Source organism: Stegostoma tigrinum, chromosome 1 (genome assembly GCF_030684315.1).
Source record: "Stegostoma tigrinum isolate sSteTig4 chromosome 1, sSteTig4.hap1, whole genome shotgun sequence".
In the NCBI taxonomy this organism is placed as follows: domain Eukaryota; kingdom Metazoa; phylum Chordata; class Chondrichthyes; order Orectolobiformes; family Stegostomatidae; genus Stegostoma; species Stegostoma tigrinum.
The window spans coordinates 74,868,363-74,891,769 of record NC_081354.1 but is presented as its reverse complement, the minus strand read 5'-3'; the positions used below and the strand labels follow the sequence as shown (position 1 = coordinate 74,891,769).

Genomic DNA, 23,407 nt, shown 5'->3' with positions numbered 1-23,407 from the left:
TGCTTGTCACATGCATTGTTTCTCTGACAAATGAAAAAGGCCATGTGTTCAAATGACGCAGCACTGTGTTGTATTCTCTACTTACATGAAGTGCACCATCTACACTGCCAGATACACAGGAGCTTTTTCAACCTTAGCATAAAGCACTGTCTTCAACCTAACTACCAGTTATCAGGGATCCTAACTTTATATGGGTAATTATCACTTTGTAGTTGACTTTCCAGTGATAGCCTCCTCTCATCACAAACTTTAGCAGAATCCCCAGTGAAACATCCCAAAAAGAACCAATCTTCTCAGGAGTTTTCATAGATCTTTTGTCCAAAATGGGGCAACTCTCATCAACAATCAAATACGTGTAATTTTTCTAGAATGTAGTGTTATTGAACAGCATTGACATAAACAACTGTGAATTTCTAACGTTGAATAATTGTAACTTCATGCATTAGAGTGGATAAGGCACTTAAATAATATGACTTAGTCGGTACAAATGCTTATTGTGTGTGATGAAGGACAAGAATTCAAATGTTATCATTAAAAGTTATGGAAGTGAATTTTATAAATATAGTCATTTGGAAGTTGACACCAAGAAAAATTGCTGACAGCATTTGCCAGAAAATGTTAGAAACACAAATAGTTCACCAATGGCCTTCATGAAACGAAACTGGCTTCTCCTATCCAGTCTAGCTTACAGGTGAGATAATAGGAACTGCAGATGCTGGAGAATCTGAGATAACAAGGTGTAGAGCTGGATGAACACAGCAGGCCAAGCAGCATCTGAGGAGCAGGAAGGCTGACGTTTCGGGCCTAGACCCTTCATCAGAAATGGGGAAGAGAAACGGGGTTCTGAAATAAATAAGGAGTAAAGGGGAGGTGGATTGAAGATGGATAGAGGAGAAGATAGGTGGAGAGGAGACAGGCAAGTCAAAGAGGCTGGGATGGAGTCAGTAAAGGTGAGTGTAGGTGGGGAGGTAGGGAGGAGATAGGTCAGTTCAGGGAGGACAGACAGGTTAAGGAGGTGGGATGAGGTTAGTAGGTAGGAAATGGGGGTGGGGCTTGAGTGAGAGGAGGGGATACGTAAGAGGTTCCACATCAAGTAGATGTTCACCTGCATATCTGCTAATGTGGTCTAAAATGTGTACAAAACTCTGGTGTGGCCACACTTGGAGTATTGCATACAGTTCTGGTCATCGCATTATAAGAAGGACGTGGAAGCTTTGGAAAGGGTGCAGAGGAGATTTACTAGGACGTTGCCTGGTATGGAGGGAAGGTCTTACGAGGAAAGGCTGAGGGACTTGAGGCTGTTTTCATTAGAGAGAAGAAGGTTGAGAGGTGTCTTAATTGAGACATACAAAATAATCAGAGGGTTAGATAGGGTGGATAGGAAGAGCCTTTTTCCTAGGATGGTGACGGCGAGCACGAGGGGGCATAGCTTTAAATCGAGGGGTGAAATATATAGGACAGATGTCAGGGGTAGTTAGAGAGTAGTAAGGGATTGGAACGCTTTGCCTGCAACGGTAGTAGATTCGCCAACTTTAAGTACATTTAAGTCGCCATTGGACAAGCATATGGACGTACATGGAATAGTGAGAGGTTAGATGGGCTTCAGATTGGTATGACAGGTCAGCACAACATCAAGGGCCGAAGGGCCTGTACTGTACTGTAATGTTCTATGTTCTATATACTGCATCCGCTGTACCTGTTGTGGCCACCTCTACAACGGGAGGCTTGGGGACCGCTTTGCAGAACACATCCGTTCGGTTCGCAGTAAACAACTGCACCTCCCAGTTGTGAACCAACTCAACTCCCCCTCCCAGTCTTCAGACAACATGTCCATCCTGGGCCTCCTGCAGTGCCACAATGATGCCACCTGAAGTTTGCAGGAACAGCACTTCATGTTCTGCTTGGGAACCCTGCAGCCCAATGGTATCAGTGTGGATTTCACAAGCTTCAAAATCTCCCCTCCCCCCACTGCATCCCAAAACCATCCCAGCTCGTCCCCGCCTCCCTAACCTGTCCTTCCTCCCACCTATCCCCTCCTCCCACCTCAAGCCCCACCCCACCTCTTACCTACTAACCTCATTCCGCCCCCTTGACCTGTCCGTCCTCCCTGGACTGACCTATCTCCTCCCTACCTCCCCACCTGCACTCACCTTTATTGGCTCCATCCCTGTTTGTCTGACTTGTCTTTCTCCTCTCCACCTATCTTCTCCTCTCTCCATCTTCTATCCACCACCCCCACTCTCCCTATTTATTTCAGAACCCCCTTCCCCTCCCCCATTTCTGAAGAAAGGTCTCAACCTGAAACGTCAGCTTTCCTGCTCCTGTGATGCTGCTTGGCCTGCTGTGCTCATCCAGCTTTACATCTTGTTATCTTGGCTTACAGGTGACTTTGGTATTACGATACTGTGGTCAGCTCTTTATTCTCTGAAGTGTCTCAATAAATTTTTCAGTTCTAAATTTAAAACTTAGTAACAATTCGCACATAACTTATGATCACCACCAGCAACTTTTCAAGTGAATTAAAGTTTGACAACATTGACTGATTTTTGATGATATTAAGACACTGTTCCTGCGTGATAGATCTGAGTGCTGTTAGGATGCAGGGAGAAAAGGAGCTCTGACATTCATTTCAAATCCTCTCTGCCAACAGGAGGGGTGCCAGAGGACTGAAGGGCAGCTAATGTGGTACTATTATTCAAGAACAATGGCACATATAAACCAGGCCAGTGAATCTAACATAATGGAAAGCTGACGTTTCGGGTTGAGACCCTTCTTCATAAATGGTGGAGGGGAAGGGGATTCTGAAATAAATAGGGAGAGAGGGGAGGCGGATAGAAGATGGATGAAGAAGAAGATAGGTGGAGAGGAGGCAGACAGGTCAAAGAGGCTGGGTGCAAGCCTGTAAAGGTGAGTGTAGGTGGGGAGTTAGGGAGGGGATAGGTCGGTCCAGGGAGGATGGACAGGTTAAGGAGATGGGATGAGGTTAGTGGGTAGGAGAAGGGGATGGGGCTTGAGGTGAGAGGAATGGTTAGGAAGGCAGGGCAAGCTGGGCTGGTTTTGGGATGTGGTCAGGGGAGGGCAGATTTTGGAACTAATCAAGGATAATTCTCATGGTTTTGTATGAGTGAGGTAATATCTAACAAATTTGATTGAAATTTTTAAGGAGTGACGCAGTGCGTAGGTGAGGGTAATGCAGTTAATGTAATTTACATAGACTTCAATAAAACTTTCACAAGGTCTTGCAATGGCAGACTTGTTAAGAAGCTAAGGGCCCATGAGATCCAAGAAATTTTTCAGGTTACATCCAAAATTGGCTTAGTGATAGGAAGCAGAGGGTGATGGTTAAAGGTGCTTTTGAGACTGAAAGCCTGTGTCCAAGAGCACGGCCCCATTGAAACCATCCCCAAGGACAACATGCTCAAACTACTGGACCTATGCCTGACCACCCACTTCATTTTCAACAGCCAAACATACCAGCAAATCAACGGAACACTCATGGGATCAGCTATCTCCGGACTCATAGCAGAAGCAGTGATGTAAAGACTAGAAAGGACTGCTCTTCCGCAAATCCAACTTAAACAGTGGATACACTATGTAGATGACACCTTTGCCAACATTAAACGGACCAAATTAGAGGAGACACACAAACTTATAAACAACACCTTCACTGGAATGAGATTCACCAGAGAGGAGAAGAACAAACAGCTCCCATTCCTGGACGTCATGGTAGAGCGCAAGACAAATGGGGAACTGCAAACCAAAGTACATCGAAAAGCCACACACACAGACCAGGTACTGAACTTCAATAGTAACCAACCCAGCACACACAAACGAAGCTGCATGTGAACACTATTTAAAAGGGCAACAACTCACTGCAGCAACACGGAACTACGCCAAAAGGAAGAAGAATACCTCTTCCAAGTGTTCAAGGATAATGGACATCCAAAGAATTGGGCCAAAAGATGCCTACAGGAACAGCATCAGAAAGAGACTACATGTCCTGACACACTCATCACACTACCCTATATCAGAAACATGTCCAAACTCATCACAAGACTCCTACGGCCGCTGGGCATCAGAGGGACACACAACTCCACATCAACCCTATGACAACTGCTCACCCAAACTAAAGACCCACTCCCTGCCATGGATGGGACCAATGTCATCTACAAGATCCCCTGCAGAGACTGTGCGAAACATCAGACAAACAAGAAGGAAACTAACAACAAGAGTACATGGACACCAACTGGCTACAAAAAGACACGACCAATACTCACTCATCTCAATCCACATGGGCAAGGAGAACCACCACTTCGACTGGGACAACACCAAGATCCTGGGACAGGCTAGGCAGAGACAGGCACGAGAATTCCTAGAAGCCTGATACTCCACGAAGCATGCTATTAATAAACACATTGAACTCAATCCCATATATATTCCACTATGAAGGAAAACCGGAGGTGAGGCAGTCCATCTCAACGGACCGCAGAGTTTAAAAATCAGGCGAGAAAACACACCGACACTTTATTGGAGGCTGCACTGAGGACGTTACCAAGCAGGGTAATGAAATGTCTGCAAAACAAAAAGCCAGCTCAGCGAGCCACCCAACCTCAACAACCCCAACTGCATACTACAAACGCTGGATTCCTTGTTAGTTGTTGTGTACACTAAGAAATCAGACATGAATATAGGCAGTATGACCAGCGAGTTTGCAAATGGCACGAAAATTGTTGATTTGACAAAGAGCAGTTCAGAAAGCCTTAGACTACAGAACAATATAGGTGATCTGCTCAGATGGTTTAAACAATGGCAAATGGGATTTAATCCTGAAAAGTGTGAGGTGATACGTTTTGGATGAACTAACGAGGCAAGGGAGATATGTTAAATGGTAGAACCTTGGGGAGTATAGAAGAATCAGAGGGACTTTGGTGTGCATGTCCACAGATTCTTGAAGGCAACAAGACTGGTAGTCTAAGCCTACCCCTAACACTATCGCAGTTACATAAGGTGGTCAAGAAGGCATGAGCGGCACTTGCATTTAACAGTGAAGACACAGAGTACAAGAGTACAAAGATTGTGACGGAGCTGTTTACAATGCTAGTCAGGCCACAACTAGGGTATTGTATGCAGCTCTGGTCACCGCAATAGATGAACCAAGTGACTGCACCAGAGCACGGTGCTGAAGAGGCCCACCAGGATGTTGCGTGAGCTGGAACAATTCAGCGATGAAAAGAGGCTAGATACAATTGGGGACTGTTTTCCTTAAAGCAAAGAAAGCCAGCGTGGGCTCTAATTGAGGTCTGCAAAGTTCTGAGGGGCATAGAAAGTGTAGGTAGGAAGAAACATTTCCCCTTCGTAGAGGGGTCAGTGACAAGGGCGCAGTTTTAAAGCAAAGAACAGATGGTTAAGAGGGGACGTGAGGATTTTTTTCACACTCAGTGGGTTGTGGTTATCTGGATCTTGTTGTCTGAAAGAGTAGTAAAGGCAGGAACTCTCAGATTGAAGAAATATTCAGATGAGCACCTGAAACGTCACAGCATACAATGTAACAGGCCAAGTGCTGGGAAATGGCATTAGACTAGCTGGGTATTTGTTTACTGGGGCAGGCATGATGGACCAAAGAGCTTCTTTCCATGTTGTAAGAACTCCATGACTCTAACTGTATCTATTTGCCATGGCAACAGTCAATTACACCAAACCTTGGAGCAGCCTTGCATGTGCTGCAATGTTTCAGGGAAATCTTTAAATAAAATCTGAGTGGCTTGGTGCATTCTTTTGCTAGGACTGGCTGATCATGCAGGCTGTGACCATAGAATAGAATCTCTACAGTATGGAAACAGTCCCTTCAGCCTAACAAGTCCACACTGACCCTCAGAGCTTTCACCCAGACCCATCCCCCTATAACCCACCTAATCTACACATCCTTGGACATGATGGGTAATTTAGCATGGCCAATCCACCTACCCTGCACATCTTTGGATTGTGGGCGGAAACCGGAGCACCCGGATGAAACCCACACAGACACGGGGAGAATGTGCAAACTCCACGCAGACAGTCACCCGAGGATGGAATCAAATACAGGTCCCTGGCACTGTGAGGCAGTAGTGCTAACCACTGAGCCACTGTGCTGCCACCTAAATTTATCAACTAAATTTGCTCGCTCAGGTAGACCTCGACTTGTGTGATGAAGAGATAAGCCAGCTTACCCATGGAGTGCGTTAATTTCTAGAAAACTGTGGATTGTCGCTGATCCCAGCACCACCAGATTACTAACCTATATGTGCTAATTTGGTTTCAGTGGAGTAAAAGTCTGAAATAGGTACTTCTGCAGAAAGATGGATGCTGAGCAGGACTGTAATCCCTCCACATTGACCCTGAAGGGTTTACCTGCAGATGTACTTTAGTAAGTTAAAGTTGACTGGAGGGAGGGTCTTCACTTGTTTAATCAGCTCCTTCATGCCCTGAAAGACATAATGAAAGGCTGTTAAGAAAACCACGAAGTATCGTCTGAACTTTGGAACAGATATCTAGCATTAAACTTCCGCTCTTAGAAACTAGATAAGAGCAACTATTATATCTCCAATTTTCAAACATGGCAGCAATAAAAGCTACACATCAGTTCTTCTCATGAATTCCACTTAAACTCCTATCATTGATTACATGCCCCTTCTGTTTTGCTCATCATGATGTTGTGACCAGTCCCCAGGCAAGGTTCCCTAAATTGTTACGGTTCCAAACGCAAAATTCCAAAATGTTACATTCCTAAGAGAGATAAACTAACCCCCCATTCTTTATTCATCCACTCTTTGGTTGGCTGTAACAGGGTTAATTAGAAAGGATCTTTTCACTCACGAATACCATTCCCTTTTTAAAGGGGACCAATTTAAACAGAGCATTCTCCAGTTAAAGAGTGAGTTTATTGGTTATCAAATGCAAGTAGTAATAATGGAACACACTGATTAGAAATGAAATTGAGTACAAAAAGAGATAAAAGTTAAAAGATATACAGATCAATATCTGGGTTGTTCCTGAAGAGTAGATGGAAGGCTGTGGTCATTATTTTAGGCAATATTTGTAGTGCTCAAAGAGGTAGTTGAGCAGTCAACTTCAAAATACTTGCTGACCAGCTTCCAATGCGCACAGCAAGTGAATGTCTGTTCTATTTACCTGCAGCCAGGAATGTCTCAATAGCTATCCTCAAGCAGTGACCTTCACAGCACACAAATCCACACAGGCATACACACAGATTGGGCTTGCAGCTGGCTTTTAACCCTTTTTATAGCATATTCCTGGGAGAGTAAACCACAAACTATCTGTGGTTTAGGACACAATCCACGTGAGATGACTTTCTGTTGAGTGGTCAGGTAGTCAGCTCATCTTTATCTATTCTTTTTAAGTCTCTCCAGATCATGTTTCCCCTGATGCTGTGCAAATGTGAAATTCCAAGAGTTCACACAGGGCTTTGCCAGACAGTCACTGAATTTACATTCTCAGTCATCTTTTGGCTGTATGTCCTAACATTAGAAAGTATGAAACTGCAAGTTCAATATGTTTATTGGTTATCTGGGTTTTGATCCATTGTTATGACAATAGCATAGCTTGCTTTTTGCTTTTCAAAGCATAATGAAAGTATATGATATTTTCAATCTATGTAGTTGAACGTTAGACACATTATAGCTATGGAAGGAAAATATAAATGCAAGGGGCAAACCTTCAGCCTCTTTGGAAGTATTTACTGCAGAACTTTCCCTCAGAATAATGAACGCTGGTTTGAGTCCCTTACAAATAATCTTTAACTTGAGCAGTCTTCAAGATCCAAAAAGTTGCTTCTGATTCTGCAGATTTTCATGTTATTGCAAAGGTGGTAGAGTCTGAGCTGCTGCCGACATTAAGGTACATTCAGAGGGATATGAACGTTATTGTTTCAGTTCAATCACCACTTTCTGCAGTCTGGTGAAAAACTATTCTTATATGAGAAAGTGAATGAAACAAATAAATGTGAAATCTTATACAGAAAATACTTTCATTGCATTTGGGCATTGCAAGTGAGGCCAGCATTGTGTGATAGAGATAATGGGGACTGCAGATGCTGGAGATTCCAAGATAATAAAATGTGAGGCTGGATGAACACAGCAGGCCAAGCAGCATCTCAGGAGCACAAAAGCTGACGTTTCGGGCCTAGACCCTTCATCAGAGAGGGTGATGAAGGGTCTAGGCCCGAAACGTCAGCTTTTGTGCTCCTGAGATGCTGCTTGGCCTGCTGTGTTCATCCAGCCTCACATTTTATTATCCAGCATTGTGTGATATTGGGTTTATGTTACAATTTTAAAGTATTTCTGTACACATGGGGCCTTTTAAACAATAAAAAAAACATTTTCTGTAATGCATGCCAGAAAGCATTACTGGCTTCCTTTTATGATCCAGGCCTAAAACCTGATAATATCTGAGCAGCACCACTTCTCAACAGAACGACTGAGAAAATTGTGGTGCTGTAAATAGTGCAATGGATATCATTTACATGAACATGACTGCATGAATTAGTCGATCTACAGATTTGTATATGCTCATATGTCTGGAAATAATGAAATAAGAGCCAACAAACTGAAAATTATGGATGTTCACAGTCATGATAATCAACACTATTCATCAAAGCCTTTTGTCAAGGAATGGCTTAACCTGAAGTTCTACATTTCTACCTTTCAGGATGACTCACCTACAGCATTCTTAGTTTTATTTAACATTTATAGCATTGGCCTTATTTATGCATCTGTAGATCAGTGTTGCTAATAAAGATTGATGAATAGCCAGGCATGGCACTCTTTCAGATACATGCATTCACTTTCATAAATGTCTTAGACATAATATAGGTACATTTACCTCATATGTGTCGGTTTATTTAGCAAGCACCTTCTACAATTCAGCTCAAAACTTTGCAGCGTCTCCCTTTCATAAAAGCCGGGAATTCTGCCACAGATAACAGAATGGAGCTGGAGGAACACAGCAGGTCAGGCATCATAGAGTAGGAGGCAAGTTGATGTTTGGGGCTGGGACCCTTCTTCAGAAATTCCGCCTGATATTTCTGAGAGGCAGCATATTTCACTACAGTTTCTAGATTCCTTTGCAGCAATAACTTTTCTTAGAGTACTTCTGAAACTGCTAACTCACACAATGCAATTACATGTTACTTGTTGGTTCTTATGATATGCCCTATAGAGCTGCTCAATATTGATTGTTTTCTTCCAATAGGCTTGAGTGGTTATTCTGATTGGTTAAATTGAGCACAATGTCAGCTTCTCCTTTCATAGAATGATTAAAGATGTTTCTATGGTGCTAAAGCCAAGCAACTATGACTCTTATTTTGGCAGCTATAACCAAGGGAATAAAAAACTCGCTGCAATGAACAAAACATACCTATTTTGGAATGTTCTTTTACCAATTTAAGAACCAATAAATGAAAAAGTTAAATTATACATTCACACACCATGTGAATTAAGATCACATGCTGAAAGATTGTATCTATCATTTTTTATTTCCAAATTAAAAAAATACAATCGTATGGATTTCAATTTGCGGCATGTTGCCAGTAGTACATTTATTGGACAACATGTTATAGAACGCAAAGAATTAAAGAACACAGAGACTGAGAGAGAAGATGTCAATACCTAAGCAGCTGTTTAAATTCATAATGTATCCATAGCCTCAAATTTATCAAACTTCAGTCAAACAAGGAGTAAAATTCTTACACTCTCTTGTTCCTTGGTGAAGAGTTTGGCACATGAGAGGAACTCATCATATTTAGCGTAGGGGATGACGGGTTCTGGCAGCTCTCGCAGATAAAGCTTGAGTAATGAGGCCACAGTGTGCACATCCGTATTGCTGAAAGCAAAGCAAATGCAACCGGTCATTACTAAGCAATCGATAATCCCAATTCTGTGCCACCTATAAAATGAATATAATCCTGATTACAAAATCAAAATTCACTAATTTATTTCCACACATTGCATGCTTTGGGTAAACTAGGTAAAGACAAGCCTGAGTCGCTGATAGGGGTCTATGTCAGTACACAAAAAATTCACTTGCATTACATATTACTTTTCAATGGAAGATTCAAAGCCCTGTACAGCCAATGAAGTATACCTTAAGTGCAGTGACTGTTATAATTTAGGAGACACAGCAGCCAATTTGCACTCAGCACAAACAGCAATGTGATAATGATGAGAAAATCTATTTATGCAATGTTGCTTAAGGAATAGCTAGTGGGCAGGGCACCAAGGACAACTCTGCAGCTCTTCCTTCAAAATAATTCTGTGGCGCTGTTTATACCTAATGAAACAAGCAGATGTGGCTTCGGTTTAATATCACATTCGAATGAAAGTGTGGCTCTCCCTCTGTATCGTACCGCAGGGTCAGCCTTCTGTAGTCAGATTCTAAAATGGAAATTATACCTTAAATCACAGAGGTGAGAGGAGTACCAGTTGAGTACACTTGACACACACAAGGCAGGAGAGGCACCCTCCACCTCCTCAGATAATAAAAAGCTAATTCCTCTGAATGCTGCTTCCATTTTTAACCAAGTCCCCTGATCAGTCCTGTGTTTCTATTTACATGGTATCACTTGTGGCTTCCTGCATTTGGAAATTTAAATCTATTGAACAAGTAGCAACAAAAGTAATTGAACCAATTTGAACAAAGCTGAGGCTTTTCTGACTTGTGTTGTTTTCTTAAAATAAAAGAACTCATTTTACGTCACAACTATCTGGTGCACATGTGAAACTGGAGATTGAATAATAATTGTGTAACAGTTGCAGTGCGTCCATTAATCCGGTAATTAGTTCTCAGATTTGTCAATGTTACATAATAGCTGGATGCTTTGGCATTTTGGTTTAAACAGATTGTCCCATGCAGTTAATTAAGTTGCGTTAAAAAAACACTTTGGCATTGAATCAGCTGGTTATATTATTCCTCAAAAAAAATCAACAAAATAGACGCCACATGCTGGCCACCCCAACATTCCTCAGAATGCCCATGCTGCCGTCAACTCCTCTATGTCACCTCAAATCCCCATACAACCTTCATGTTCCATCATGTATCCTGACATAATCACTCAAATGATTGTGCATTATGTACCCTCCTCAGAACAGAGTCAAAAGTGATAGGTTTTGTTTGAATCATTGAAAAATATTAAAAATATTAAATCTCTAATTATCTAATGAGCCTTGAATTCAAACACATTGTTACTGATACTAGAAGAAACACAACTGCTTAAATGATTAAATATTTTTTGAACTGAGGTGCCGAATGAAAATTCTGTTCCTTCAGCTATTTCAAAGACTCAACTGTACTTAGATCTACAAGATCACCTGCTGAGCTAAAGCCACCATAGCTTTTGAAACACACCCAAGCATTCATAATGGCTACAGCTGCCACATTACCTGAAACAGTCAGAACAGAAAGGTGTCCCATTTCCATTTCAAAGTGGAGTGCATATCAATCAATAGAGAGGAGTAGGCAGGCCATTTTTTAAACTTCAAATACAGTTTATTTTAAAAACAAAAACCTCAGGCACATCAATCAATAAATTTGGGGCAAAACACATCACAAGGCAACAGAGGTTCACGAGCCTTGAAATTTTTTTTAATGCATTGTGGCATTTTATTCAATGGAAAAGTGCTATCATAAATGTGAACAATTACACAACGGTAGTCCATGTCAGGGTTAACTTGCAGAAAAGATGCCCAGAAAGATTCACGTAATCAAAAATGCACCTACATTATAATATAGCAACTAGAAATGTTGTTTGAAAGTGTTGAAAACATTTTACATTTACCCTTCCAGGCATTCTCCCAAAGGGGAACTCTCCAAAGAGGTATTTTTTGTGATTGCCAAAACTCTCAAAAGCATTCAGAAGTTCTGTACAGGAGGAAGTTCAATTTTCTTGGGTTCTCACACTGCACACTAGGCTCTTTAGAGCCTTTAAAAGGCTGCACAAAATAACGTGTGGTGGGGAAGGCAGAGAAAAAAATGCTTTCCTGGAAAAGCAAACTAAGCCGAGCATTTCATGACCTGACTTGCACCTCCAGTTGTTTCTGAAAATCCAGCCTACACAAAGTCCTATTAGAAAATATTGGTTTCAAACAGCACAAAACCTAGCACTATCTGAACTCTGTTAGCCTAGAGTATTTTAGTCTGATTTTCTTTGCTTTACAAAAACTTAGAACCTTAGAATTATGGAATGGTTACAGTAAGGACACAGGCCATTCAGTCTGTCAAGTGTGTGATGATCCTCTGTAAGAGCTACAAAGCTAGTTCCATCCTCGACTTTCTTTTCTTCCAATGCTTATTCAATTCCCTTTTGAAACCTCCAGTTGAATCTGCCTCCACCACACTTGCAAGTAGTTTATTCCAAACCCTAACCACCTGTTGCATTGAACAAAAAATCCTAATTATAAGAAGTAAAGAGGCAATCACCTTAAACTGATGTCTTTTGGTTTCCAATCCTTCCTTCATTGTGAATAGTTTCTCTATCTACTCTGTCCAGTGCTCCCATGTACCTCCATCCCCCAATTCCTTAATTTAAAATACTGCTGTCAAACCTCCCCTTGACATTCTGATCTCCAAGGGAGCACGCTCTCAGCTTCACCCTTTTATTCCCATAGCTGAAGTCTTTCATTGCTGGAACCAATCTCATGAATAAGTTCTGTAGATTCTCCAATCCCTTCACATTCTCCTAAAATTGTGGTTCACAGAATTGGAAATAATATCCACTTGGGCAAAAATCATGTTTTGCACTTTTGTCCCCTGCCTCTTTTTACAGAAGTTATAAAACTATATCTTTTTAACCTGTTTGTCATCTACCACGTCATCTCAAGCGAAGTGTACGGATAAATGGCTAAGGACCCTCTTGCACTTTTTTTTACTATTCCATCCTTTCTCTTTCTGTAGTTTTGCCTTATTGCTCTTAACCATATGTATCATTTCACACTTCTCTACAGTGCGCTCCAAAGTACAGCAGAACCTTTTCTTTCATCTATCTCATTGTGTTGTTATAACAGCAATGTAATAAATTAAATATATGAAATGAAATTAACAATGCAAGTTTTAGAATTGTAATCATGATTAGTTAATGTAGTCCTGTCAGAAATAGCAGTTATCAACAGTCTTGCTTTACTAATGCACTCTCCACCTTTCTGTAGTGACTGAATGAGGTCAGTCAGGTGGATCTCATAGAATAAATTCCCTGATTGGGGCTGTTAATATGTCCAATCAGGGAGGCCTGGCTGATAGATAATAACAGGAGTGTCAGACATCCTGTTCACTTTGACAGCTGGCTCTAAGTGGGCTAGATGAGTGTCAAGGACTTCCCACATGTAAATAAAGGGTGACCACAAGAGCCTTTGTGGTATCATTTCAATTTCCAGAGAATGGTGTGTCATTCCAGAATATAGGTATTCTTGTTTGGTTACATACATGGTGTGGAATATTTGTACAGCCCACTATGGAATTCTTCTTTATTTCAGTGGTACTAGTCTAATAATTCAAGTAAGAATTGAAATGAGCCCATTAGTTCATAGCAACTGAACACAGAACAAGAATTATGGTCAACTTCACTTAATTCAATAAATACAAATTATCATTGTGTATTAAGATAAATGAACAAATTACAGTGGGTCTCCAATTGGCTCGCATTCAGCTGTTCAGTTCCAGGCAGTCTTTCCTGCCTTTCCTCCAATCAGCCTGACTTTCAGGAAAAAGATTTTTGTCAATTGTAACTATTATCAGAATCCTAGAACAGACCATCAAATGATGTTATAATCTTGGCTAAGATTGCCAATTTTATGATCTGGCTAGGTCTTTTAGGCACCAGGAGACATGATCCCAGAGGATTTACTAAGCAAATAAAAGCATGAAATTCCACTGTATTGAGTAAACAGCAATGCTTTAATATGCAGGTTAGAATGTAATACAATCTAAAATAAGTGACAATTCATTTCTAACACAGAATTAACATGACGTAAAGATGGGGCATAAACTGTGATTGAACACCCCAAAATAAATAGCAAACATGATTAAGACAGATTCCACAGATTTCTTGGAAATTCCCTCACACACATTAACGACAGCGGGTCAGTAAATGTCATCAAACTTCACAAGGGGTCCCAATTCTTCTCTTTTGCCATTCCTGCCCTGGAACTCCCTGTCAAGTGCCAACTTTTAACAGATTGCTTCCTGTTATGGAATATTCTCTTATACATCCCACCATAAATACGCATACTTATACTAGCTTCATAAAGTTTGATCTATCCCTGAGTTTTACCTGAACTCCGATCTTGCTCAGATTTCTCAAATACTTGTGTTGTGAAATCATTGCTGAGCATTCCCAGTTCTGACCATATGATGGATGGAAGGTCATTGATGAAGTAGCTGGAGATGGTTGGGCCTAGGATACCACTCTGAGGAGCACCTGAGATGTCCTGGAGCTGAGATGACTGACTTCCCAAAGCTACGACCATCTTCCTCTGGGCCAACCAGCAGACAGTGCACCCCTGATTCCCATTTAATACAGTGTTGCTTGGGTTACTTTGACGCCACACTTGATCGAATGCAGCTTTGATCTCAAAGACAGCACCCTCACATTTCTCTAAAGACTTTTTGTCCATGTTTGGACTATGTTTGAAGTCTGTCAGTCAGGCCAGTTTGTCATAATTGTCATAAATTATAGTCACAGAGTAAAAACTGTCAGTGAGAAACTACAAATTGAAGAATCATAATACTTCATTACTGAGCAGAAATGAAAGCATTCACCCTGTTCCTTTACAGGGAGTCATATAGTACATTGGAATGACGATGGAAGATAATTTTAGCAAGAATTAAGCTGTTCAAAGGCTTATGAAAAATTGAAGCAAGAGAATCACATTGCTCTGCAAGAAGGTGCAGAACCTATCTGTTGGTACACTTCCAGAAACAATCTTCATCTTTTGATGGGAAGTTACAATCTCAGTTGGTTAGCACAACTGAGGTGGGGGCGGGGGGAGTGGTTTAGCTGTCTTATCACCAGTGACAGAACCTACATGACGGTGCTCAGAGCTATAAACTGTTCCCAAGACAACTGGCAACTGGGCTATAAACTATTCCCAAGACAAAAAGCACAACAATGCCTCTGCTTTCTCAGGTAGCTCAGGAAATTTAACATGTCCATATGGTCCCTCACCATCTTCGACAAATGCACCATTATCTGGGTGGATAACGGCCTGGTATGGCAACTGCTCTGCCCAGGGCAGTAAAAAACTACAGAAGGTGGTGTGCACAGCCCAGACCATAATGGGAGCCAACCTTCCATTTATGGACTCTATTTACACAGCTCGCCCTGGAAAGGTGGCCAACATCATCAAAGACCCTGGTAATGACCTCCTACAACCTCTTCCATCAGGCAGAAGATACAGAAGCCTGAACACATGCACAAGCAGTTTCAGGGACAGCTTCTTACAGGCTGTTATCAGACTGTCGAATGGACTATAGCCCGAAATAATGTAACCTGCAATCTAACCTGTACACTTGTAAGTCTTTTTGACCTGTACATCCTTTGCTTGCTGTGATCTGCATGTACCGCTCAGAAACAAAGCTTTTCAGTGTATGTCGGTACACGTGGCAATAAAATCAATCAATTCTCAATTCTCAATCATGATTGTGCGTGGATATCAATCAGCTAAACAATGGATTCAGAAGAGAAATCCATCTTATTTGGTCTGTTGACAAATATTGCCAATTTTTCCAAACTATTCACCTTTTTTTGCAAACCTGGGTGCAAACAGTAGATTTTGGCAGATACTCTTTGGTCATGATTCATGATTACTGACGACATTTATTATACCATCCAAGCAATATTACCTCAAATTGGCTACCATTTGGAATCTCTATTGCACCTGAGAATTTTAGATTCTTGGAAGAGATGGGAAATATTTCTGACATGAATGATATTCTATTTCACAGTCAAACAAAGAGGGAACACAATCAGAGGCTCGGGAATGTGATAAAGCCAGTTCAGAATACAGGCCTTACACTAAATCTAAATGCTCATTCTCGAGAATGACAATTACATTCCTAGAACACATTATCCAAGAACAAAGCATCATGGTATATCCAAGGTAGGCAGCATATTTCCAAAACTGAAGTGCATGCGTGGTGCATTGTGAATCTTAGGCGTGGTGAATCCAGTAGGAAAGCCTTACCTAATTCCATCTTACTCAACCCAGAACAGAGATTTGGAACAAAGGTCAGCAATGTCATTGGAGTCAAGCAGACTGCAGCCACTGAAAACAGTAAAGCAAAGCTACTTTCTACTGACGTAATAATATAACATAACCTGGACTTTCTCACTATATTAACCACAGATGCATCATCTACAGACCAGGAGCAGTCCTCATCCAAGTGCAAACTGATGAAATAGGAAAACTGACATATTTCACATTGAGTGAATGAAGCATTAGCAGTTACAAGGAGAGTGAAAGCTTGGCAGATTATATTTCAGGATTTGGGGAATATTACTGGGATTGAAAGAAATCTCAAGTTTGCCTCGATGTATACACAGGTACAGACTGAGGCTGATGAGGTATGATTATGCCATAGTGCAACATCTAAGTTATGACAGACTCACTCCTGAAAGCAGCAGTTGATTGAGCAGGAAAAAGAGATCTTAACCTTGTTGAGGCATAGAGAATTTTTGGCAGTAACCAACATTTTACCTGCAACTGATGGAAAACTCAAAGCTGTGAAGCTCAAAAGGCCACATAGGTCAGACTGTCTGCAAGGAAAAATACAGTCCAGCAGGCCGAGAGCGAAAAAAAAACTTGAAACTTGAAATATTGGCAAACTTTTTGTAGTAGCACCACAGAATGGTGATATCATTGTCAACATAAAGATAAATCTGACACAGATTTTCCCTATGGAATTTCTGTATCATGAAGTGCAAAGGAGGAGTACAACAACCAGTGTGGGAGCCAGGCATATTTTGGAAGACATACAGGATTTTGTCTTGCCAGACTTGTGAAATACACAGCCAAGTGCCTACAGAGGCATGGTTTCTATCAAGACTTCCAGAAAGGCTAGCGATTAATTTGCAATATTCAATTTTAAAGGGAAAGAATATTTAGTCCTAGTCAACTAGTGTTCAAGACAGATTGAAATGGCAAAGCCTCGTGCAACTTGAAAAGTTTGGGCTCCATGATTTCTCAAAATAATTAATGCCAGATAACAGATCTCAATTCATGAATGAGGATTTCAGGAGGTTCATTTTGGAGGCAGGCCTCAATAAGGTGACAAGTTATCCACTTCTTCTGTGGTCAAACAGAGAGGCAGAAAGGGCAACCAAGACAGTGAAGTCACTGCTGCATCAAGTTTCAGTCTGTAAATGAACTCTACCCAAATACAGAGCAACACCATTGACTAATAAGCACTCACCAGTGAACTGTTACTAGGAGGAGGTTTAAAACAGATGTACCAATTTTAGAACATAACCTCAGGCCAAACACAACCTTTCAAGACAAGGAGTTAAAACAAATGGGGAAAAACAGATCAAAAGCAACAGAGGTGATACACTCTGGATGCAGAGCAAGAGGGACATTACTTGAGGCATGAATTGAGACTGAGTATAATTAGCACAGGACGTGAGACAGAAAATTGCACACTATATCAGATAGTGTCCAGAGATTGGAACAACAATTCCACAGATAGTATAACACCATTCTCTTGTGTTGCCATCAAGAGATCCAGATTGAGATATCCAGACAGATTTCTAACTTGTCTTGACCTTTGAGTTTCAGAAGTTTGAGGCAGGGAGCAGACAGTGATAATAGTGATGATGGCAGTAATAGTGTTAATCATCGTACAGACTAAGTAAGTGAACATGAACTCCTGGAACAATGTAGACCAAGAAGACAGAAACCTGATGGGAGATATATTGGAATGAGATTGATGCAAATGGTGAATAATGTATCTGATGGCTGTAAATAAAGAAATGTTGCAGGACATGAGGATTGGAAGAAACTTATCTGAGACAGGGCAAACAATCTCAGAGAAGTCTCACCAAAGCCCAGAGATCCATTAAACCAGCATCTCAATGTATACTAAACACTTAGAGCATGAGTTATAGCAATTATGAAGTTAGTACTCATAGTCACTTTTTTAGATTGTGATATATGATATTGCTGGCAGAGTTGTGCTGCACAAATTCTCTCACTGATTGGCTGCACCATGAAATGTTTTGGAACTGTATAATGTTTATAACCGGACCACCACACAAGATATGGCTACAATGTTGCTATGGCAGTGAATTCAGTAACGGATGAACATTTGAATTCATACTATAAAATATGTCTCTCAACCAGAGCTCAGGGTAGTCTTAGTTGCTGCAGTCATACCAGACCGTAACGTTGTTCTCTCATTAGAAAGAGAGAACAAGTGGTGGTTTAACCCGCAGGTCACCATGCCTCAGGTAAGGGGAGAAGTTCACACGGAGAGTCTTCATCCTTACCTATAATCCCACCGGCATCCACATCGAGAAGATCATCAGGCGTCGTTTCCGCCACCTCCAGCAAGATGCCACCATCAGACACATATTCTCCTCCCCTCCCTTGTCTGCCTTTCACAGGGACCATTCCCTCTGGGACATCCTGGTCCACACTTCCTTCACCCCCATTGCCTCCCCACAGCCCTATGGCACCTTCCCCTGTAACTGGCAAAGGTGCAACACCTCCCCATTTGCCTCCTCCCTCCCAACTATCCAAAGGCCCAAACATACTTTCCAGGTGAAGCAACACCTCGCCTGCACTTCCAATAATCTAGTCTACTGCATTCGCTGTTCACAATGTGGTCTCCTCTACACTGGGGAAACAAAGTGTAGACTTAGCAACTGCTTCACAGAACATCTATGTTCTGCTCGCAGAAAAGACCCTGAACTACCTGATGCCTGCTACTTCAATGCACCATCTTGCTCCCGGGCCAACGTCTCTGTCTCCGGCTTGCTACAGGGCTCCAGTGAAGCCCAACGCAAGCTGGAGGAACAACATCTCATTTTCTACTTGGGGACCCTACAGCGTTCTGAACTCAATATTGAGTTCAATAATTCTAGGGCCTAAACTCTCCCATGTCCCAGCCCCCCACCCCATACACCAGGCCTTGTTACCACATAGCCTGCCACTACACAACCCTTGTTGTTAGTCACTAACAGTCCCCATTAACAACTATTCACCCTCCCAGCCTGATCGTTTGCAACTCCTTTGTTTGTCCAACTGTCTTTCTCTCTCTTTGGGCTCTATGCTCTCATTTACTCCCTACCCCACCCTCTCTCTATTTTCTGCATATAAACTGACATTTTCCCAGCCACCATCATTTCTGAGGAAGGGTCACCAGACCCGAAACGTTAGCTCTGTTTTCTCCTTCACAGATGATGCCAGACCTGCTGAGCTTTTCCAGCAACTTTGTTTTTGAGTCCTTCATGGTAACCTCATTCAGTGTGGGATTTGAACCCACACAGTTGGTATTACTCTGCATCACAAACCAGCTGTCCAGCCAACTGAACTAACAGCATTTGACTGATTGTCGAATCAAAAACCCGAAACTGGAATCAATGGGAATCAGGGGCAAACTGTCTGTTGGTTGGAGTCATGCCTGGCACATACAAAGATGGTTGTGGTTGTTGGAGGTCAGCTATCTCACATCTCTGCAGGAGTTCCTCAGGGTAGTGTCCTAGGCCCAGCCATCTTCAGCTGCTTCATCAATGACATTCCCTAGATCATAAGGCCAGAGTGGGGATGTTTGCTGATGATTGCAAAATGTTCAGAACAATTCATAACTTCCCAGACACTGATGTTGTCCATTTTCAAATGCAACAAGATGTGGACAATATTCAGGCTTGAATGTCAGACAATGACCAGCAATGGACAATTTAATAATTAGCCCTTGAATAGCATTACCATCACTGAATACCCCGCTATCAACATCCTAGGGGTTACCGTAGCTAGAAATGCAGCTGGACCCACAGTTGCTGCAAGAGCAGGTCAGAAGCTAGGAATACTGCAGCAAGTAACTCAATTCCTGACTCCTCAAAGCCTTTTTATGTGCAAGGCAAAAGTTGGGAGTATGCTGGATCACTCCCTACTTGCCTGGGGACATGCAGTTCGCACAACACTCAAGAAGCTTGACCCCATCCAGAATAAAGCAGCCCGCTTGATTGGCACCACATCCACAAATCCACTCCCTCCACTACTAACACTGAGAAGTTGCCACATGTACTATCTATAAGATGCATGGAGAAATTCACCCAAGGTCATTAAACAGCATCTCTAGACTTAGAGCCACTTCTGCCTTAAAGGATGAGGGCAGCACATACATTGGAACATCACCAAGTTCCCAAACAAGACATTCACCACCCTGTTCCTTCACCGTCACAAAAATAGTAGCTGCTGGAAAAGCTCAGCATGTCTGACAGCATCTCTGAAGAAAAAAAAATCAGTTAACATTTCGGGTCCAGTGACCCTTCCTCAGAACATTTTTTACTTCACAGATGCTGCGAAACCTGCTGAGATTCTCCAGCAACTTCTGTTTATGTTCCTGATTTACAACATCTGCAGTTCTCTCAGTTTTTATTTCTTCACTGTCATTGGGTTAAAATTCTTGAGTTCCCTTCCTAACAGCATTGTGGATCCCCACGACAGCATATAGACTGCAGCAGTTCAAGAAGGCAGCTCACCACCACCACCATCTCAAAGGCAACTAGGGACAAGCAATAAATGCTGGCCAACAGTATGTTCACCAGTAAGTAAATGAAAAAAAAAAATCTCAGGACAATGCCCTGACCAATCAGATTTAACCTCCCTATATTAAAATTTTACAAAACCTCACTTTTAACTGCCAATCAACAGTAGCCGGTGAATTATCCACGGTAACTGTTCTAACAGAGTCCGCTTGCTGACCAATCATTACTCTCCTCTGATGCACTATGAATGCTGGTTTTTCCCTTGAATTTGTATTCTTACAAAATGTACAGATGAGTGCAAGATGAAATACTTTAAAAAATGTTTTTTTTTTCAGTAATTCTCATTTATACTAGCAAACAACTAAAGTGGATAACAGTATAATGTTCACAGTAAACAAAACAGCCATGCAGTCATTATATTTAAAGTAGTCACATAACATAGCCACATTAAAAATATGGTGCTTTCTAATGTGATACATCCCTGTAATGTGCATCCATTTATATAAGCTACAAAAGAGCCAAAGACCCAGACCTTCCAGTTTCTGGGTGGTTAGAAATTGCTCTGACCTGGAAGATATGAGCCATGGCCACTCAGAAGTTGTTAAGTACTAGCTATGCAGGATTTTTCTGGGAAGTATATCTGATCAGTTGACAATTGCCTGGCAGCTGGAAAACCCTGAAGACACCTCCAATTCTGAGTTACAGATGGAGACTTTGGATGGTTCTGACTGAAGATATAAAACCAGCTCTAACTCCTATTGAAGTAAAAAATTAATCCCTAATCACTCAACTGACACACCCTAATGACAACTGATTACCTCATGTCCCCTACCCCTTCTCCAACAGGGGGCGCTGGGCAGGCCAAGCAGTTTGTGGTGGGAACCAAAGACAATGTTTTCCATTTCCCGAGTGTTTACTAGATGGTATGATGCCTCATTCACAGCTAGCTTTCTGACAAACTGTCTCTCAGCACAGGTGGTGGAAGGGATATGAAAGAGATGGATTGGGAGCCATCAATGTACATTTAGTCGAGCCTGCTTAAAGCTAAGCCAGGGAGTGAGGTGGGGACAAATCTGGGACTACCAGGCAACAATATCTCTGCGGGGCTGTGACTCCCACAAATAAAGCTTCGAAATGTCCCCTCAGATTTTGTGAGCTGCTGTAGACCCATGGCACATAATTTGCATTGTACATAGTCAATGAATTTTGAGCGGGTTCCTCTAAAAAATGTTAGGCCTCTCATTCTCACATTCAAGGTACTTTCAGAAAGTCACCCTGTGCACTTACAAACCGACAGCTTTCAATTTGTCACATTTCCAAGGACATTTGGATAGTGCCTAGGATTATGGTACAGTAGCAAACAGGCAAAATCATCCATGCTGCTGTAGTTCTACAATTTTAGTCAGAACACGAAATACAGTATGCATATTGCTTTCACTTTAATGGACTGAGTTTACCATGTGGGGAGGAGATTAATATTACCCAAAATATGACTGGTTTCTTTTATCAACTAACAATCAAACTCAAAGAGCTAAATGATGGCTTTGAGAGAAGGGAAAAGGAGTTGGGACCAGTTCTAAATTCCAAACCCCTCCTTCGGGCAGGTGTAATCGAGTGTAGATGGGCATGTGCAGAGTGTAGGGGATGGGTGTGATGGGTGTTTCAGGGATGCGTATGGTGGGAGTGTAGGGGATGGGTGTAATTGGTGTCAGGGATGGGTGTGACAGGAGTGTAGGGGTTGGGTATGATGAGATTGTGGGGGATGGGTATGGGGGGAGTGTAGGGGTTGGTTATGGTGGGAGTGTAGGGCTTGGGTATGTTGGGAATGTAAGGGTTGGGTGTAATAGTTGTGTCAGGGTTGGGCGTGACGGGAGTGTAAGGGATGGGTGTGACAGGAGTGTCGGGGGTGGGTATGGTGAGAGTGTAGCGGTTGGGTATGGCGCGAGTGTAGGGGTTGGGTGTAATGAGTGTGTCAGGAATAGGTGTGACAAGAGTGTCAGGGATGGGTGTGACAGGAGTGTAGGGGATTGGCGTGGGGGAGTGTGGGGGATGGGCATGGTGGGAGTGTAGGGGATGGGTGTACCAGAAGTGCAGGGGATGGATGTGCCGGGACGGTAGGGGATGGGTGTGCTGGGAGTGTAGGGGATAGGTACGGTGGGAATGTAAGGGATGGGTGTGATGGGAACAGGCACTGATATGGGATATTGTCTGGGGCATCCTGTTAAATGGAAGAGGGAGAGGGGTTTCCTGTCCAATTCAGGGCCAGCAGACAGGATCTCAAAACAAATCAGAGGCCGTTTAGCTTCAGTGAAACAATCCATCGTGTATTACTATCCAACCTCCCCTTTTAAGGCCACTCTGAATTCAGTCTAACTCCCGATAAACTCCTTTACATTTCTGAGATAACAAAGTGTGGAGCTGGATGAACACAGCAGGCCAAGCAGCATCTCAGGAGCACAAAAGCTGATGTTTCGGGCCTAGACCCTTCATCAGAGAGCTAGGGTCTAGGGTCTAGGCCCGAAACATCAGCTTTTGTGCTCCTGAGATGCTGCTTGTCCTGCTGTGTTCATCCAGCTCCACACTTTGTTATCTTGGATTCTCCAGCATCTGCAGTTCCCATTATCCCTTTACATTTCTGGTTGAGCGAGTCAGAACTCA

The 23,407-nt window shown here is 42.2% G+C and overlaps 1 protein-coding gene across 13 annotated transcripts in view; it reads right to left on the bottom strand.

Annotated features, from left to right (window-relative positions):
• The window catches only part of arhgap24 (Rho GTPase activating protein 24), a 451,915-nt gene that overhangs the window by 18,819 nt on the left and 409,689 nt on the right, over nt 1-23,407 (bottom strand). For all 13 annotated transcript variants that reach the window (XM_059646319.1, XM_048546224.2, XM_059646296.1 and 10 more), the window contains 2 exons: nt 9,744-9,876; nt 6,388-6,461 (listed from right to left, as the gene is read on the bottom strand). In XM_059646319.1, the coding sequence (XP_059502302.1) occupies nt 6,388-6,461; nt 9,744-9,876 (207 nt within the window). The remainder of the gene's footprint in view (nt 1-6,387; nt 6,462-9,743; nt 9,877-23,407) is intronic.